Raw genomic sequence first — 19848 nt, forward strand, 5'->3', positions numbered from 1 at the left:
CTCCAACATCTTGTTTTACTAGCATCTAACAAAATAAAACTAGTGCTATAAGACAGTAAGGATTTTCCTGTCTCCGCTTTTACAAAAAACAGTAATTTTTCCAAGGGGGCATAATGACTTCACAGGGGGACCTGGGAAATTCTTACAGATCAAACCCTCTCAAAATAAATAAAATGGCTACAACTTTACCAAAACTACCACTAATAGTGGAGGCTTCCACAGATCCTACACACCTACCTTATCATCACATGTACATCCTATATCGAAATCTGATGCAGAAGGTAGAGCCACAGGATACAGTGGTTTAGCAACTTCATCTGGCACAGTTGGTTTATAAACATTGGCTCTCAGCAGGTGATTTAAACTTCCGTGGGTGCCATTATTGGGAGCAGGCTTTAATCCAAGCAGATCTATGAAAATACCAAGGAAAAATGAATAGTGGTTACACTACAAATATATATTCAAGCAGCAACTCTATTGAGCCAACACGTTTCTTGGTAATACTGTTTACATCCCACAGCATGTTAGTGAAAGCTTTAAATGTAATAAAAACACTGATTTTTTTTTTTGTCCAAATCATAAAATTGTAAATGTCGCACTAATAGTATCTTTGGCTTTATGAGAAAATGTTAATTTGCACCAAGACACAGGAAAAGTTTAAAACTGTAAAAAGTTATTATATACTATTTTATTATAACTACTCCTTCAGCTTCCAGTGCAAACCTGTGTATGGTCCATGTGCTGACCTCACTCCAAACATCTGCAACACAGTGATTTCTAAATAAGGGCTAACTACCCCTTAGGCAGTTAAACATTGCATGTTTGGGGGAAAAAGGTGAATTACATCTTTGAAACACCTTAAAGTTACATTGTGAATTACACCTTGAAAGTTTCATTGTTCTAGAAAATCAATACTAAAGAAAAGACCCTAATGAACACCTGTATACATCATCAGATTCTTCTTCACAGCTTCAGTACAAATTCAGGAAACATAATCATACAAGGAAATGCCATAGAAAACTAAGTGATCAACCTGAACTGCTGCATGAGACCTGCAGATGCAGAAGCAGTCTCTGAACAGAAATCTCTTTCCTAGACAGCTGAGATGTGGACACCACACATTGCAGACGTGTCCATTTGATCTCTGTCAAGCTGCAAATATCAAAACTACAGTAACCCCCTTTACTGACCAGCCAGCTCCAGAGCAAACTGAGACCCCTGAGAAGGGCCTTCAGCCCTCCTGGCAAGTGCTTGGGAAAGGGGGACTAGGGAAAACAAAAAAAAAAAACCACTGAGAGGAAGTCAGGGCATAAGCTCATGGGTGCCTAAATGATGGCCTATTAAAATAAGTTGCTGCTTTTGCAATTTCTCAAGCAGGCAGCTTACCACACATGACATTGTAAAGTTCAATGTTTTCAAAAGGAGGCACTTTGGTCTTGTACTTGAAGGTAGGGCCATAACCTATAAAGACAGTCTTAAAAAAAGAGAAAAAAAAAAGAATATGAGAGAAGAACATAAAATTTATGGGGTTTTCACTAAATATTTACATTTCAGAGACCTTCAATGACTCTCCCAGACATTGCTCTTACCTGCATGCTGTTTATCTTGTTGTCATAACCATGGTCTCCATGAAAGAAACATTTTCCTGTTGGTTTCTTGTAAACATCCATGGCTTTCCTAAATTGAAAAAGTATTAGAAATTTTCGTCAAAGGTGGCTGACCTGACAATATTCTTCTGGGCAGGAAGGCTAAGGTTACAGGGCAATGCATTGTAATAATTTATCTTTCATGAGTAGCAGTAGTAGGGACTTGTAGACTTATAAAGCATCCCCAGGGTTTCTCCCTCTACTCCCACTCTAAGAAACAACTCTTATTATTGATAAAACGTCAGTATCTATTATTTTCTCAGATTTTCTCATATCACATAATCTCCTGCAGACTGGAGGTGCTGGACCTCCAGTCCAACAGAGGCTGCTCAGAAAGCACTTCTGTGATGTTACAATGCTGCAAATGTCATACAATGATAAAAACTGCTTTCACCTGTTTGCCTTCAGCCCAATAAACAAAAATGAGTAGCAGAAAAAAGCAGAAAAAGAAAGATCTTCATGAAGACAAATAGTTGGGATAGTAAGTCCTATACCACAGGAATGCTAATTATCAGCTTGTTATTGAGATGGGGTTTTTTACAAAATATGTGGGAAAATAAGTATTGTGTCATAGGAATTATAATCACCAGCTTATTCCAGAGTATTTCTATACAGTTTTATAGGACCACGTGCAGACAATACATGCAGAGGACCATATTATCCTACAAATTAATTTCTTCATCTGCAATAAAATAATGCTCGAAGTTTGATTTTGGCCTTATAAATTACTAGAGTTGCAGCAATTAGGGCTGTAACTACCACTTTCCTGTAACTACCAATTACAGTTGCACTAATAAATGAATTACTGGTGAATGAGATCTCTGAAAATTAATAAATAAGCCAAAGAAAGACTGATGTAATTAATAAGAAATTACTACATATAAATCAACCTGGGCAGTCTCATCCATTCCAGTACAATTCTTAACGCTTAAGCTTTTATAGACCTAAAATTCAGAGTGTGACTCTTTGAAATATACACAACCCCAACCACGGGGCAGCCTGCCAGCAGCCAGCGGAGTTACGCAAGAAAGCAAATGAGGTTTCTCATTCACTGCTTCGGCAGAGTGATCCTTGCATAATTCACGGAAAGATAAGCACAGATGTCAAAAGGCACTTACAACACACTGTGTGTTTGCCTGGCAGCTATATGGGCAAAAAATCCTACCATAATTTAAAGCTCATAACAGTCTACCATGAGCCAAAAGCTGTGTCATCTTCCAAGAAGCACTGAGTCAGATTCATGCAAAAAGAGCCCACCATTCTCATACTGTGACACGCAACGCATGGCAAAGCATATTCAAATAGAAAGCTGTGCACCACCCATAAACAAAGGCTACTCCTCTCCTGTTCACTCTATATGTGTATGTGCCAACTGGTTTTTCCTCATTCAATTTTTAGGTAACTAATAAACACCGCCCATATTCTATAACCAAAAATTCAGTCATGAGGCTAAGAGCAACCCAAACCAGAGTTTGTGCCAGAGCTAAACCATCCTGGCTTTCTGTGGATTTGTTTTTATATGCAATACACTGCCAGCACAGCACTTTGATGGCCACTCTGTGACATCCTTACACACGTTCTCAGACATTCACCCACTCCGCCACTATCTCCATTTTCTTTCCATTCACCTACTGCATCCACTCAAACTCTTGTTCCCTAACATTCCTTCACCACATAAGCCTACCCCTTCCTCCCATATTCCCTGCTTCCCTGTTGGACTAAGCTTGCACCTCATTAGAAAAATTTATCAGCTTCCACATTTGAGCTAATCAGTCAAAGCCACCAAGCTGCTTGAGCAAATCAGTCTGGGTTTCTACTTTTTATCCATCAACTGCTTTTCCCACACTTTAAAATATTTTGTGTTCTCAAAACTCCTCCTTCTCACAGGGCAGGGGAGCAGGATGCTGTCAAGACAGAGCAATCCTAAGTGTCCCATTTCCTCAGGAGAAAAGACAGGAGCTCAGGATGGCAGCAAACACAAGGGTTTACCTTGCCACATGCCATTTGCGATCCACCAGTAAATGGACATCCTCAATTCTTCGGTTGTTAGCATAGTGCAAGCGTTTAGGCAGGTGCTGTTTCAGGTAAGGCTTGAAGTGCTGGTCAGGCTTTCTACACTGAAAAATAAATGGTTACAAATAGCACGCTGTCAGCTAGTTGAAGATGCACACAAAAGCTTTGACTACAGAAATCAAGCTGTTAAATCGTCACTGATGGTGTCTGGAAAACAAAGTGTACACCAAGAGTATTTAGTCCAATCATTTCTGTGTAGTATTTACATGCAGCCAAGGCCCAGGGAGCCATTCAAATCTGTATTTGGAAAGTTTGATTCTCATGACAGTCTTTATAAAACTATCAAACAAAATATTACACATACTTAATTCACAGATGAATAATTTTATCAGAACTGAACCGAAGTTGAAGTTACAGCGGAAACCTGAATGCTCAAAAATACACCTCATCTGCATATATATTCAAAGCCATCTGGTTACAAAACTTGGGGGATTTTGTTTTGTTTTTTTAATTTTAATTTTAAACATTTTTCTTCCATTAATGGCAAGGTTAGAGTTGAAGGCTATCAAAAGCACTTTTTCAGCATCTTCAAAGTGCTAGTAAAATGCTTACCCTAAAAGATTACTTTCCAATTCTGAAGCAATGACTAAATAGACTCAATTCAGGCAGCAAAGACAGTCCAGGATATTCTGTCTCTGTACTGCCCAAAGAGGTTATAAAAGCTTCTAGAGCAGTAAACAGTGGAAAACATGACTAACATTAACCTGTGCTCATGAAGGCCAGCATTTAACATTCTTTATTTTTAATAATAGTTGGTTAATTTTTCTGTCAAAGAGTGAGAAAAGAAAACTGAATAATACCACAAATCAAGAAGTGAACAGTGAAGTACAGACAGATACCTCCCAGTCCTAAATACTTACTGTAAGGTTGGCAACAATCATTTTAGGATCATCTGTAAACAAAGGTAAAAAAAATAGACAAGATTAAAAATTTCCAAAAGAAAACACAAGGTTTGCATAAGCATACTTCCTAATACTTCCATGACCTTTACTAAAAGTGCTTTCTATTTACCATAGAATCACAGAATGATTTGGGTTGGAAAAGACCTTAAAGATCAAGTCCAACCTTTAATCCATCACTGCCAAGTCTATCACTAAACCACATTCACAAGTGACAAGTGCTCCATCTTTTAAACACCTCCAGGGATTGTGACTCCACCACTTACCTGGGTGGCCTATTCCAGAGCTTGACCATCTTTTTCATAAAGAAATTTTTCCTAATACCCAATCTGAACCTCCCCTGGTGCAGCTTGAGGACTTTTCCTCTTGTCCTGTCTTTTGTTACCTGGGGGAAGACACTGACCCCCACCTGGCTACAGCCTCCTTTCAGGGAGCTGTAGAGAGTGACAAGGTCTCCCCTGACCCTCCTTTTCTTGAGGAGACAAATACCCCCAGTTCCCTCACCTGTTCCTCTCAGACTTGGGCTCCAGACCCTTCCCCAGCTCCGTCGCCCTTCTCTGGACAAACTCCATCCCCTCAGTGTCCTTTTTTGAGTGAGGGGCCCAAACATGAACCCAAGATTTGAGGTGTGGCCTTACCAGAGAAAAATACAATTACAGGACCAGTACAGTCACTGGCCACACTGTGTCTGATCCAGGCCAGGATGCCATTGGCCTTCTTGGCCACCTGGGCACACCCTGGCTCATGTTCAGTCACTGCTGACCAGCACCCTCAGGTCCTTTTCCAAGGGCAGCTTTCCAGCCACTGTTCCCAGCCTGTAGGACTGCATGGGACCCAGAACTTATTGTGACCCAAGAGCAGGACCCAGCACTTGGCCTTGTTGAATCTCACACCACTGGCCTTGGGCCGCTGATCCAGCCTGTCCAGATCCCTCTGCAGAGCTCTCCTACCCTCCAGCAGATGAACACTCATGGCCAGCTTGATGTTGTCTGCAAACTGATTCAGGGTGTCCTTAATCCTCTCATTCAGATCATCAATAAAGATATTAAACACAACTGGCCCTGATACTGAGCCCTGGGGAACACTGGGCCCAGCCATCTAGAGAGGTTTTTACCCACTGAAGGGTGCACCTGTCCAAGTCACAGTTTCTCCAAGAGAATGATGTAGGAGACAATATCAAAGACTCTACAAAACTCCAGGTAAACATCCACAGAAGCAGGTCACCTTGCCATAGGAGACCATGTTGGTCAAACAGGACCTGACTTTCCTAAACACATGCTGGATGGGCTTGATCCCCTGGCTGTCCTGTATGTGATGTGTGAGGGCTTGCTGGCATGGACTTGCTTAGGTAGTGCTCTCACTGTTTTATAATCTGGGCCTTAGATAATACTCATTTTGTTTTCTGCAAACACATACTTTCAAAACTTTTGTCTGTTTTAATTTACTTTAAAATAAAAAAATTATCCCCAAACACAATGACTTTCCTTCAAAAAATTTTGAAAGCATACTTGAAAGCAACAATGCACTCTGTTAGAAGAAGTAAGATAAATATGTAGCATTTTTTGGCCACTTTTAACATTTGACCAGTTTCACAGGCTACTGCTGAGAAAGTGAAAAGCAACAGTAAAATATTCTGGATTTGGTTTTGAGCTATTAAAGGGACATGCAAGAGGTAGAAAGCCCAAAACCCAGTAACAGTCCATACTAACTGTGCTCTTCTGGGGGGTGTGGAAAACATTTTTCAGTTATGAGGGGGAAAATAGGCTAAAATAACATTTTGGGAAGTGAAAATCTCTTGTTCAAATACTATTGTTTTGGTTGCTTAAGGCATGATCTTGGTAAGCTTGAAATGGGCTCTATTGCATCTCAAAATTCATGCTGCAGGCTTTTGCATTGCAACGGTGCGTTTGCAGTACTGAGACAGTATTATGGAACAATAAGGAATAAAGAATGTGGTAATTTGCCATTTAAGGAGGTAAACCCCAGTTCTAAAGGTAGGAAACCTGCTTCTTTGTTCTACATTCAAACATTCAAACTGCTGATTTATAAGCAATTGCAAGTATTCAAACTAGGAAGCTGCACACAGAGGCCATAAGAGGAAAATGTTATTGTGGGAAAAACAGTGGCATGACTCAGAGGTCACACAGACAAGCTGATCGTTTTGAAACATATTGCCATTCATTCTCTAAGGAAAACTTATTTTTCTCAGCAATTTGGAAAGACAAGGATTAAGAGATCTTTAAAAAATAAGACTTTTCAAAACTGAAATTTGTTCTCAGTAGACTGTGTAGTGTAGGAATTCAGTCTCATGCTAGTCTATAAAATTTGAATAACACATGCACTATTTTCAACAAATATTTACACACTCATCATATATTCTTTGAGCATAAATACCCAAATACTGATTTGTGTATGCATTTATTTTGCTATAAACTTTTTTTACCTGGCAAAAAATTTATAGCAAAAAAAGGGAAAAAACCAGTATTACGGATGTTTTACCACATTCTTAAGATTTTTGCTATTATTCTGGAAGTATTTAATCTTCAAAGATGGATCTTTCTATGAAATTTGTCCTCACCCAGAGCACATTTGAAGTGTTGCGAGAGAAAATTTGGCTATCCCAGATGCCAGATCTTCCCCTCTATCAAACTGTTGCTCTTGGAAACATATGGTGCAAAAATCACAGGTACTTATGGGTTATTCATGAGTTACACAGTTTGCACGGTAGCTTAAACTGATGGCAAAGCCAGGTTTGCCCTTGTATGCTGAAGCAGAGCAGTCAGGGTGCTGGCACAAAGCCCTGTCCTGGTACTGCTGCCTTGGAGGCAAAAGGAGGGCAGTTGGTCTGAAATGCTTGAAATTACAGAGTTAATTTCACCAGAGGACTCCTGCCTGAGCCCTGAGCCTATTGTCAAAGATGAGTTAATCTCAAACACTAAGTCAGGGTAAACTTCTAAAAGCATGGTTCAAAATAACAAGTTTTTCTGACAACATTGGCCCTGGATGCATGTGCTAATCTTCCTTATATCCTTCAACATCTCCAGTCTGTTGCTGTTTAGAAACCCACATGATTCTCATCTATGCCAAAAGTATGATAAAACTACTGAATTCAAAATTAACAAGTCACTTATTTCCTATTATGTCATAAAATGTACCAGATGCTTTTCTTTTTTTACATCCAAGCTGTGCAGTGCTGAGATCACCCAAATGCAGCTTTAGTTGGAGGAAAAAAGGACGAGAAAAGCGCATGAATAAACTTACAATGACACATAAACTGGCATGTGAAACTGGCTTGGAGCTCCCATTCCTCCATGATATAAGAGAGTCATGTTTAACCCAAAACTTTTAAGCACTCCTCAGAACAGATCTACCACTGTGGGGTCTGTGAAGTACAAACTGGAAAGAGAGCGAGCAGCTGTCTTCAGTGGGATTCCCTCTGAACTTCCTGCCAACACCCTGCAAATCTATACTCTGTGGACAGCATCATTTCAAGTAAGGAATAGAGTCTAGTTCTCAGGATATAAAGGGTACAATTAAACTAACTTACACTTTAAGTTATTGCTAGACCTAGGGCGAATTCGCCCTAAAGATCCAGGCAGCAAAATTATATCATCCACATTAGTCAGATAGTTGCTTAAAAATTCAGTTCTTTCACAAGTTGTGTCTTCCATCCCTGCAGAAAGGAAATGCAAAATTAATCCACCCTGAAAATAAACACATTTTCCAAAACAGCAAAAAAAGGAGACCCCAAACACCCTATGTATTATTTCCTTCTGGATGACCTCTTTACAGCCATCTAATTCCAGCATAATACACTGGTGGGACTCCAGCTAGGAGCGCCTATGCAAGAGAAATACCAGCCTAGGCATTGTAGGAACAGTCACCACATACAACATGTGTGCACTGACTCAACTCCAAACTCAACTCATGGAAAAATCAAAGTCTGTTTCTAGTTTAATGTTCTGCTTTGGGGATTATTTCTTTTTAAACAAATGATTTTAAGAGGAATAGCACACAAAAGGTATTGTCTGTTGGTGGTCTGCTCTAAGGCAGCCACAGATAAACAATTTTCTCTTGCAGATATTTGTGGTGGGGAGGAATGTACTGCCAGCCACAGGAGGTTCTCAGCACAGAACTGCCACCCCTGGAAATCCTTCCTGTCCCTTACTCTCCTCTATCCACATCCAGAAACGAGGCATATGCCATTTTATTGTTAATATAGCAGTTCATGTGAGACTGTCAAGAATAAAGATCTAAAAAGAAGAGGACCTTTGGTGGCATCACTAAAAAAAGTTATGCAAACCCAGGTTTTCCTTTAAAACTTTCTTTTTATCTTTGCTAATATTTACTATTTCATATATTGCGAGGTTTATTCTAATGTTTGAAGGAATAAGACAAACCAAATAGTATCTGTGCTTTTAGGTGATGACATCTGACCATGAAATATCTTTTTACCTCCTTCCTCCATTATTTTGATTACTTTTCCATCTAAGTGAGGCACAGTCTTATATTCCACAGATATAAGAATGTATTCCAGTCTTTCTTCTAATAGGATAATTTGATCTACTAATTGCCATGGAAGTACCCCAATCTAAAGTCCTATTCTTCTCATGTGCAGGAGAACAAGGCTATTAAATTTTTCATTCCATAAAAACTGACAAGAAGATTACTCTAGGCAAATTATAGCCCTCCAATACACGCATAAGGAGCTACACTTGGATGTGATATCAGAAACACCAAGATTTGAAAAGCTCTGAGTAAAGAAGTAAATACCCAGATCACTGTTATGAAAGAAAATGTCATCATCATCACTTGATGACAATTACCAGGTGAGCCGAGTGGCCCATTCACACCAACTGGCTTTTTTAGGGAGAGTTAAACTACCAGAAAAAAATATCAGCACAAAAATATCTTAAATGGAACTTTGATTTAGGTTACCTAGTATATTTACAGCTACATTGCTCAAGCATTTATCTTCTCATAAATATTATGGTTTAAAATTTACCATGATCACCAACAAATATGACATTGACACATCGATGTAGTTTCAATTGTTTCAGTCCATCCATTAGTTGTCCTACTGTCTTGTCAATCTCTCTCAGGGGATTCACCATCATCTGTATAAATATTCAGAAGGAAAAAAAATTAATTGTCATTGCATTCAGCTTCTACAAATGGGGGTCCTTTGGCAAAACTCTGATGGGAAAATCATCCAGGTCAAGAGGCAAAGCCTTGGCTGAGCTGTTACTCCTACAATTATTGTACCATTTCCTTTGTATATCCACACCATGATTGTATTGTAAGAAAGCCTTGCTGAGATGCTGACAAGACATCAAAGGGTCTTTATGGCTGATCCTAGGCCTCCCATGAACATGTGTACAGTTGGTAAAACAATGTGTAGATAGCAGAAAAACACATGCGACTTTGGGGTTCAGTTCATTTCTTGTAGATAGAAAGCAGTGCTTTTAAAAGAAAACAGGACTTCATGTGAATGGTTTAGTCAAAAAATGAGCGTGAAATGAAGCTTTAGACTTGGGATTCACATGCCAAGGCACTTAATGAAGTTCACTTCAAAGGACATCTGATACCAGGATGACATGGTGCATGTCACTTGAGTAGCACATGGGGCTCAGAGTGAGTGTTCTTCAGTTTCAAAGCCAAGAGTTTCCAACAGCTCAAATGACAGTTCCAGCAAAATTGTCAGCAGGCCCCAGAGGACAGATACTGAACTGTGATTTCTTCATTAAAGTTTCTTTTTTATATTAAAAAAAAAAAAAAAACAAAAAGAGAAACAAAACAAACAAAAAAAACCCAACCCAAAACTCCCTAAAAAACTAAAAAAAGCAAGACATAGGACTATGTTTTCAGCCTTAAGAAAATGAAACGTTTTTTTACCACATGACACAGAGAGGGGAAAAGTAAGATTTTAGGTAGAAGACTCATTTTGTTTTGATTTTGAGAATAAAACATTTGTTGTCACTATATGGCAACTTCTTCCTCATTTGTCTGTTTGATTTGGCTGGTTCAAATATTCACAATAAAAAAATCCTTCCAATGACAAAGAGGATGATAGAATCTGGATAAGAAAAAAAAATAGATTTCAGCAGAATTTTCTAAAATAAACACCATGTTAGTGTGACCCAGAAAGAGATGGTTCAGAAATTCTCCCTCTGCCTGAATCATTAAGGGAGAGATGTCAAATGAGTCTGCTAGGTTACAAGACAGGAAATGTCAACTCCCATGTGGCACTATAAATACAGAGAAGGGACTTACAGGAGAAGGAATCACAATGGGGAACAGGAGGAACAATTTCTGCAACATATGGAAGTGGTTCAGAAAAGGGGTGAAATTTTGAAATATTTTAATTCAGGAAAGCCTAAATAGTCATTAAAGTTAAAACTTTGAAACCTTCAAGTTCAAACAAGTTCAAAAAAAAAAAATTTTCTGTTTCAGCATTCTTCCATTCTTCCACTGTCCAATACAAGGAGTTTCTTCTACAAATGGAAATTCCATTTTTATGAAAGTCTATTTATATTGTGTCAATCATATAAGGAAATACAACTTTTACTCAGAATCCAAAATGTACTCAAGGAAGCTGGAAATCCAGACAGATTTCCCAGTAATGTCTACCTTCGTCAGCAAGCTTGAGTCTTCTTTTCAAAATTAATAATGATGATAAACAGCACCAATAATTCAAAGATTTCAAGTGATAGTTCTGTTTAGCTACCCTCTTCAGCAATCTGATCTCCTCTTACAGCACCTCCCAGATGCAGATTTCAAAGACTTACTGGCTAAGAAAACTGTTGGATAAACCTTTCTTCACCTATTATCAAGACTTTGAACACTGTACAGAACCGTTTTATCTTTAAAGATACATGGATTTTTAGGATGGTGCTACAATAAAGAGTTTTGTAGCATTGTGAAAGTGCTAGGTGTGGTACCTGAAATATAAAAAATCCAGCTGGATTCTCTCACAAGTTTTCCCATTGAGAATGTCTGATTAGAAGGAAGAAAGAAAGAAAGAATCTTACTTTTAATATTTTTAATAATTGATAGGATCCATTCCATACGGCATTTCATTGCTTTCAAACAGCATCAAAAGATTAACTTGCAAATATGATGGCAACTACTATGTAACAGTAGGGAGTTTTTTCCTGAAATAATGGCATCAAATTTTCACAGCTGACTTTTAAGAAAAAGTTCTTTAGGGGTAAGTTTGGATGACCTTTTCATTCAGAGAAAGAAAGGCAAAAAAAGAGCAACACATGTTCACGTCACTAGGAATATTATTTCTACACTATTTCATGTCAGAAGGGTATCACTTGGAATGGCAAATTAGGTAGTAATAGCAACATCATCCATAGTAGTTATTAGTTCTCCTCTCAAATAAACCTTAAAATGTTAAAAGTTCTCTGGAAAATTCCTGGGGTTCTATATGTGGGGGGTTTTTTTGCATGTCCCTGTCTGTCATGATTTTACACTTAAATAATGTGTCTCAAAATAACTCTTTAAAGCTGAATTGTGCAACAAGTCAAAAAACATTCCCACAAAAAATCTCTTGAGAAGAATGTTTATAGCCTCTTGTAGGATGCTGTGGAGTGTAAAGGCTTTTGTTTCTAGCTTAAAGGAGAAATATGTAGATTGTTAGTGCCAGGTGGATAAAGACTGTACACTAAGTAATAGTCTTTTCATCCACTTGCACTTTTTCCTAATAAAGCAATTTCTATTTGATGTTTTCCTTGTGAAAACAGACTTACACACCACCTCTTGCAAATGCACCATTCAGAAATCCTGCAAGAAAAATTCCTTATCCTCCAAAGTCACAAAATGACTTCAAAATGTGTATTTTTAAAACAAATGTTCTTTTCCTTTCATATTTTATTAGTCATATTTTCAGGATATTTCCATAACCATGATGTTGTGGAAACATAACTAGACAAAACCTCAAGTAATCACCATGCTCCCATGAGCTGGGAGTTAGGGAGGCTACAACATATTGCAGAACTTGTAACAGTTCAGAAAGTTTAGCAGCAGTGGTAGTGTCTTCCCAGATTTTTCTGACATTGCCTCCAGCTGATGGCCTTTCTCACTCATATTTTAAAAAATAAAGATTATAAAGATAACTTTCCCTAATGCAAACAGTCTGAAACAAGATAAACACAGCTCCCAGAAGGCTTGGTCTGGTTTGGCTGCTCTCCTTTGGGTCCTTCAGTAAATTTATAAAAGTTTTGGCTGCAAAATCCCAACCTGAAGCATGGAGAGAACTCCCAAACTGAAAAAAAATAAAGACAGCTTAGTGCCTAAAAAGTGGCACTTCCATCATAAATTTTTGGAACTTACTTTCTTCCGACGAGTTTCCGTAGAATACTGATCCACTCTATGTACTTTTCTTCTTTTCTTTGGAGCTGCAACTGGTCTTTCCTGTCTCCTCTTAGGAGGAAGCTTTCTCTTAGGTCTCTTAGGCGGAGTAAGAGGGGAGCCATAACTACTCTCCTGTACTGGCAGGGAGAGATGTCTGGACTCAGAAAAAAAGCCTGTCTCAACTCACATCAGATAGTAAAGCGACCTGTGCCAGATAATCCTGAAACATAAATGCCATGGCCTTATCAAATGTTTAGGCTTTTGGACAATTTAGGATCTACCCCTTTTTATGGAGGAATTCACCAAATTGTACTGAAAGCAGAACAGCAGTTACAAGAGCAGACAGCATAAAAGCAAATTAAATTGATGTTTCTAAAGAGAGGTGGGGCTTCTGTATTTGAAAAGACATAGTTATATAGGGCGTATTAGTTATCAAATATTAATCCATTAATATTACTGAGATTTAAGTTAATTTCAATTACAGCAAAATTCACTGCACACAACTTACGGGGTTGAGTACTGATGGAAATGCAACATTTCACTTGAACAACAGTTCAGGTGTGAGTATTAGAGGCTGTCCAATCTCAATGACTTCTGCAAGGTTTAGCACACCAATGTTTTGGCTGAATTAGTGAAATCAAGTCCTCTCATCCATAGCACTAGCAGGTACCACTACTGAGTGCCATGCCCGGCCCCTCACTGAAATCACCAGAACCCCATTTGCCACTATTTGGGGTCTGCAGATCAGAGCTATGCAGGTGAGACTCAATTAACCTGGAGCTTCAAATTAGGTGGGTGGGGCACATTGGTGGCAGCACATGAGAAATCTGTGCTGCTACCTCCCTTATTACCAGCTTTATGGGCATTTTGAGAATTTAATTTCCTAGCTGTTTCAGAGTGGCATCTGATTGGGTAATGGTATTATTCCTAAATGCACAATTACCTAGCATAGACTTATGGAAGGAAAAAAAAAAGTAGAAGGAAAAAAACCTTAAGATCTACCTAAAATAAATTACTCTCCCTTTAATCAACTTGCTTGTAATTTCAAACTGTCCCACTCTTGCTGACTGTCACACAACTTGCAGGCTCTTGGCACTGCTCGAGATGATGTGAGAAGAGCTGACAGGTGACACCTACCAGGAGATAAACCACAATCTGCAATGGAGCACGCTGAGTGGGCTGGGGAGAGTGGCATTTATCATGCTATTTAAGTTCTATGTACTTAGGCAGCTTCTCCCAGTTGTTGAGTTACAGAGCTCCATGAACAGGGAAGGGGGAAGAAGGGGATGTTACCATCTGCCATGCTGTTTCAGTGCTTCCAACGCAAGCAGCTGGAAAGGAGATTCTAGTCCAGTCTCATTCGTCTTTCTCCAGAAAGGCATTTTAATAAAGCAGCACCAGAGTTTTCTGTTTCTAAAACGCTTCAAGCTTTGTGCAGTCCTGATGAGAGGAGCGGCAGGGAAAGGAAGGACTCTCATTTCACTGTCTCTGAATTGGCTCAGACAGAGCTCCACAATGCCAGAAACACGCGAGTGCAGGAGACCGCAGTCTGAACACTGAGGTGACTGTCTCAAGACAGCATGTTAGAGGAGCAGCAGAAATGGCTTAGCCCTGCCAGATTTTGATGGATTTCAGAGCTCTTATGGTAGTATATTTCTGGAATATTTTATGTAAAAAAAGTTAGCTAGGAGAAAAATAAAAAAAGCCAAGTTCTTATTAACCAGCCAATTCTTAGTCTTGCTTGAGAAGAGTCAGAACAGAGTTATGGAGGAGGGAACTGAATCCCTCCCCCCTTACAGAAGGAAACTGTAACATCACAAGGGTAACCAGCCAGCCAAAGCTTTGCTTCTTGACCTGGATGGACCAACCTACCAGAGTTCAACTGCAGAAGCACAGAGGGAAAGAAAAAAAAAAAAGGCAGAAGTAAATCAAAAGCAAGCATATTATTTTATAACTCCCACAACTGTTCCTGAAAACATAATAGAACCCACTGAAATACCCCCTAAAATGTTTTAAAAAAAAAAAAAAAACCATAAAATGCTCCCACCCCAAAGCAAAAAAACCCAAACAAAACAAAAAAAAACCCCACCAAACCTCAAAACCTAGACAACCAACTCATTTACGCTGAAATTCATGTTAGTGGATATGCAAAGTTACACTTGTGGAGAACTAGTTATAACATCAATTCCATTTATATAAAAAACACTGGCAATTCACCAATAAATTTTAAGTGTATCTAAGTCCCTTTGCTTCTTGCTTTAAGACACTCTGCACATAGGCTGCTGTGCATGTGCTGGGAAGATCTAAGAGCCATCTGGATGCCATTAAACCTCTAAGATTTAAATTTATTTAAAATAAATTTGGAACATTATTTGGTATAATAAGCTCAAATAAAAATTCCCTTCATTCTAATAAAGATTTGGAGGTTTTCAAGGTAAATAACTATTCCTCAAACTACTAATTGCAGTAAGAAAAATCAGCATGAAATATTCACTCTTCAAAAGAAGAAATAAGAAACCCATTGTAAATATAACACAGAGTTGTTACAAGCTTGTTTTCAAACTTTATTGTTTGGTTGATCTGCCTTTGCATGAAGAAAAAAATGGTCAGTAATACTCCAAATGTCTAACTGCTGCCAGTCACGTACAAGGAAAAAATTATTTCACAGGGAAGTCATGCTCTTGGTATCAAGGAATTAGCTAGAGGGGATCCTTTTGAGGACTGTCTTCCAGATGATGTAAATTTCATAGCTTCTAAATACTGAAACCAGTGTTAAGAGAAACAATATAAAATGCTTCCTCTAGCTCTTCTATCCCGAAACCAGGCCCCTAGCAAAGCTCAGCATCTGTGTACTTACACAGCTGTATTCATTTACTTAAGTTTCCATTCACAAAGTCTGGTCCACTGTTTGAACTGCAAACCCATACATGCTCTTCTGCTAACTCTCAATTTGCTAAAAATCAATTTCATCGTCTTCTTGTGTTTAATACAAATGACATGAAACTATCTATTTGCAAAACTTTCATAAGCTATTAATTCACACTTATCAAGAGCTGAAGCTTTGCTTTGCAATTAGAGATCAATCTTCAGATAACGATCCACAAGAGCCCTCCTACCGGGAAGAGCCTTTGGTGCTTTTTGCTTTTATAATGACTTTTCCTATTTTGAACACTTTGCTACACTTCACTTTTTAGACTCATAATTAACCTGAAACTAGATTGCCACCCTGGATGCTAAGCAGATTTGTTAAACACCACCAATTGAAAGAACATTTACGATGCCATCATCTTAATATTCCCCTTTTAAGTCCATGGACAAAGCTCCATCATTCTGTTCAGAAGGAAGTGGCTGTATCCAGATAAATAAAATTAAAGTTTTCAATCATAAGGCACATATATAGTAATTGTAACATTTCACTAAGAGGAACTATAAAGCATTATTAAGAGCTACATCATTAAATCAGAGAGCTCTCATTACCAGTACCTTGCCTGACTGAATCAAACACAACTCCTGAGCCAAATGACAACATGGACACATATCCATGTCTGTCAATTTAGCAAGTGTTGGTAGATCTTAACCCCTGCTTATCCAGAAAAAGGACTGCTTCTGTCTATCCAACATGGTGCTTCAGTGCTGATTTGGAATAATCACACCCACTGCTTTAGGACCATGGCTCAAACTGCTCCAACAGGGCTGCTACTCACAGCAACTTCATAACCTCTGCAAACTGTTTAAACAGGCCAAATAACTCAACTATACTACAAAATATTAATGCTGCTTCTCTTTGCTCTCTTCTACAGTCAAGAACAGCCAGCAGATGTTGCCAAACAAATAAGAAACTACTGCTGGGTACCTGGCTGCTCAAGGAGATTGGCATTGCCTTCCAAGGGGTAGGCATCAGATACACTCCTCACTTTTTGAAGACTGCACTTGTTTACTTGTTGCTTGTAAACATTTGTTTACCCTTTGAAAATCTTACATATAAAACTCCTGCAGTCTTGTGATGGGTATCTGCAGGCATGCATTTGCACTGAAACCAGGGGACCTTTGCAAGACGTCAGACATCATGGGAAATGCCAGATCCCAGCTACTCAAAGCAGGATATTTGGGTAGAGCATTTACTTTCTCTCCCCACATATCCCAGACAAGTGCATTATCTCTAAGTCCTTGTCACCTGGACAGCGATGTCAGGGGAAACAATGCCCATCAGTCCCAGCCAGCTACACAAAGTCAAAGAAGAGGTTAAACTACTGCAGCATGTTGCACATAATTTTTCATTAAAATGCCTTATGGTGCTTTAAAAGTTTTTCCAAACTCAATAGTATGGTCCTGAGGGAACATTATTGGAAAAGCTTTCTGAACCCCTGTAGGGCCTATATGAAACTGGAACTAGCAGCTTTTTACATTTCCTGACAGACTGGAATTATTACTTTGGCTACTGCTGGCTGTCAGCTTTAAAGAAAACCTTTTTCTTCTCTACATTTTATCTCAATATTTTCTGTATTATATTTCAATTACTTTTCAGAAGGATAAATTGTTAAAGGAAAGTTAAATTATGTTGTTGCACACAAATATACTCCTGTCTTCACCAAATAAATCTTTCCATTTTCATTATTGTATCACATCAAGAAATATCCTCCTGAAAGGCAGAGGCAGTTCCTTCTCCCGGAAGTGAATTTTAACATGATCAATCCTTTAGAAGACAACTTTGTTTTCTCTGGCAGAGGGGAAGCATACTGCAGAAACAGGTGAGAACAAACTCGCTAAAAATGTTACTCCTGAGCAGCATCAATATTTTGGGGAGGGAAAAAAAGTATTAGAGACACCTGCTTTTTCTGTAGAAAAAAAAAAAATCTGTGCTAACCTCTGAGTTGAAAGGACCATATCTGTGACCAGCAGCATCTGGTTGCTCAGAGTAGAAGGCATAAACATAAGGCCTGAAAGAAAGGAAGGTCTTGTTCAGGTTAGATTTTCCTTTGGCAACACCACAGAAACACAAGCTAGCCAGGTCAAGTCAAACCGAGTCAGCTTTCCAATGAGACTTAGCTCTGTGGAAAAGGAACTGTTTCTCAGTCATAGAACCCTACAATTATTTAGCCATTTTCTGTTTCCATGGCACAATTAGTTGTTTTGCAGCTTTATTAAACCCAAGAACACAAGCAAGGAGGCACATGGAGAACTATCTGAGGACACATGCTCATTCTAAATCTTGGAGGAGAAATCCCAACAGCAGCTTGCCTAAGCCTTGCAGCAGCATGTGGGAACTTGTGCAGTAAAACCCACTCATAATTAAAATCTTAACATTTTCCTAGAGCTTGGTGTCCAATTCTACAACTGCCATTGCCTGTAAGGTTGTTAAACCATATTAGGCTCAGCAGGACAAGAACAATGCAAGTTAATCCATGTAATTACATGCTTCTTGATAAGAAATAAATTCATATAATACATTTATTTGGAAGAATCAAACTGCTGATGGTTAAAAGCTGATATGAAAAAAACCCAAAAAAAGCCAAACCAACAAACCAAAAAACTCCCAAATCCCAAAGAACTCACACTAAGCACAAAAGCCAAACAAATCCTTAAATCAGTGATGGCTTGTAACAGACAAACATAAATTTCAGAATTAAATTTTTGCTTGCTCTTCCAGCTACTTAGAAAGAGAAGACAAACTAGCAGTTATCCAACAGCAGATAACAAGTAAATTACCTTTCATTGTCTGGAAGGGTTAACCACTGAAGTATTGTTAATATTCTGCGCTCATGGGGGATGACACTGGACGACAAAATACAAAGATATACCTTGTTATCACAGAATACAAAAAGCATCAACAAAATGCTTGCTATTAACTGAATTTAATATTAATATAATGTATCATAATAGCATAATTTGCTTTTAGCATCTTGTATCTTCTTTGTTGCTTAATACTGATTCTTAATTTGCAAGCTGAATCACATCAGACCTCCTGAATGCTTGCATACTCCAAAAGCAAGATGATTAAAAGTTTGCAAATGTACTCAGAACTCAAAGAAGTAAATTTACCTCTTCAAGCAGGAGTGAATAAAAGATCTACTCTGGTGGCTTTAACCCAGATGTACCTTTATCTATGCTGCCATTGGATAGCTGGCATGGGTAAAACCAACTATATTGCTCACATCAGTACAGGTTTAAAAAACCACCCTGCTCTGGTAGTACTCCTTTTTCCTGTTTCCAGACACAGGAAAAATTTCATCGTCTTAACAGTAGCCACTGAGGGCTAGGCTGGTGTGAATCAGAACAGAGCCACGTGAAACACCAGGCCAGCAGCACAGGGACTTGGACTCTGACAGTTCCTCACTCTGCAGAACAGACCCATCTCACTTTACTGTTTGTACAGTGCTTGCCATTCTCACTCGGCTGCTGAGGCCAAGTTCATGCTATGAGAATGACTAACCCTAGAAACTGTTAAAGTTCCAAATATCTCATCTTAGGAAAGCTCTGCAGGTCAGTGACCACACAGTCATTTTAATACAATGGCACAGTCAGTTCAGAATCCATTAGCTCAGGGGCAGAATCCCTAGGCAGGAATCAGACATCACCATCAGTCATCACAATAAACTGAATTCAGCACTCTTTGGAAATCTCTGGCAAGAGAAATAGAGATGGCAGCAGCCATTTCCAAATGCCTTAATTTTTAATGCCTTGTAAACAAACAGTAGTCCTCAATCTCAAACTATACGGAGAACTTTGGGTTGTAAAAATCCATAAAAATGAGAATTTATACTAAAATTTGCATATAAGGCAAGATTTTAAACTGGAACGATAATTTTGGATACTGTGTAACTTTTATGTTTTTTTTACTTGTGCAATACAAAAAAAAAGAAAATTCATTA

The 19848-nt window shown here is 38.6% G+C and overlaps 1 protein-coding gene across 6 annotated transcripts in view; it reads right to left on the reverse strand.

Annotated features, from left to right (window-relative positions):
• ENPP2 (ectonucleotide pyrophosphatase/phosphodiesterase 2) overlaps positions 1–19848 on the reverse strand; it is a 71551-nt gene that overhangs the window by 12805 nt on the left and 38898 nt on the right. For all 6 annotated transcript variants that reach the window (XM_054293995.1, XM_054293686.1, XM_054293618.1 and 3 more), the window contains exons 10-18: positions 18686–18751; positions 17844–17916; positions 9624–9735; positions 8166–8291; positions 4580–4611; positions 3636–3763; positions 1590–1677; positions 1387–1474; positions 238–410 (exon numbers count right to left, since the gene is read on the reverse strand). In XM_054293995.1, the coding sequence (XP_054149970.1) occupies positions 238–410; positions 1387–1474; positions 1590–1677; positions 3636–3763; positions 4580–4611; positions 8166–8291; positions 9624–9735; positions 17844–17916; positions 18686–18751 (886 nt within the window). The remainder of the gene's footprint in view (positions 1–237; positions 411–1386; positions 1475–1589; positions 1678–3635; positions 3764–4579; positions 4612–8165; positions 8292–9623; positions 9736–17843; positions 17917–18685; positions 18752–19848) is intronic.

The sequence above is a fragment of the Melozone crissalis genome, unplaced genomic scaffold (assembly GCF_028551555.1).
Source record: "Melozone crissalis strain CALT ecotype California unplaced genomic scaffold, PUWL_Pcris_2 ptg000002l_1, whole genome shotgun sequence".
Taxonomy (NCBI): domain Eukaryota; kingdom Metazoa; phylum Chordata; class Aves; order Passeriformes; family Passerellidae; genus Melozone; species Melozone crissalis.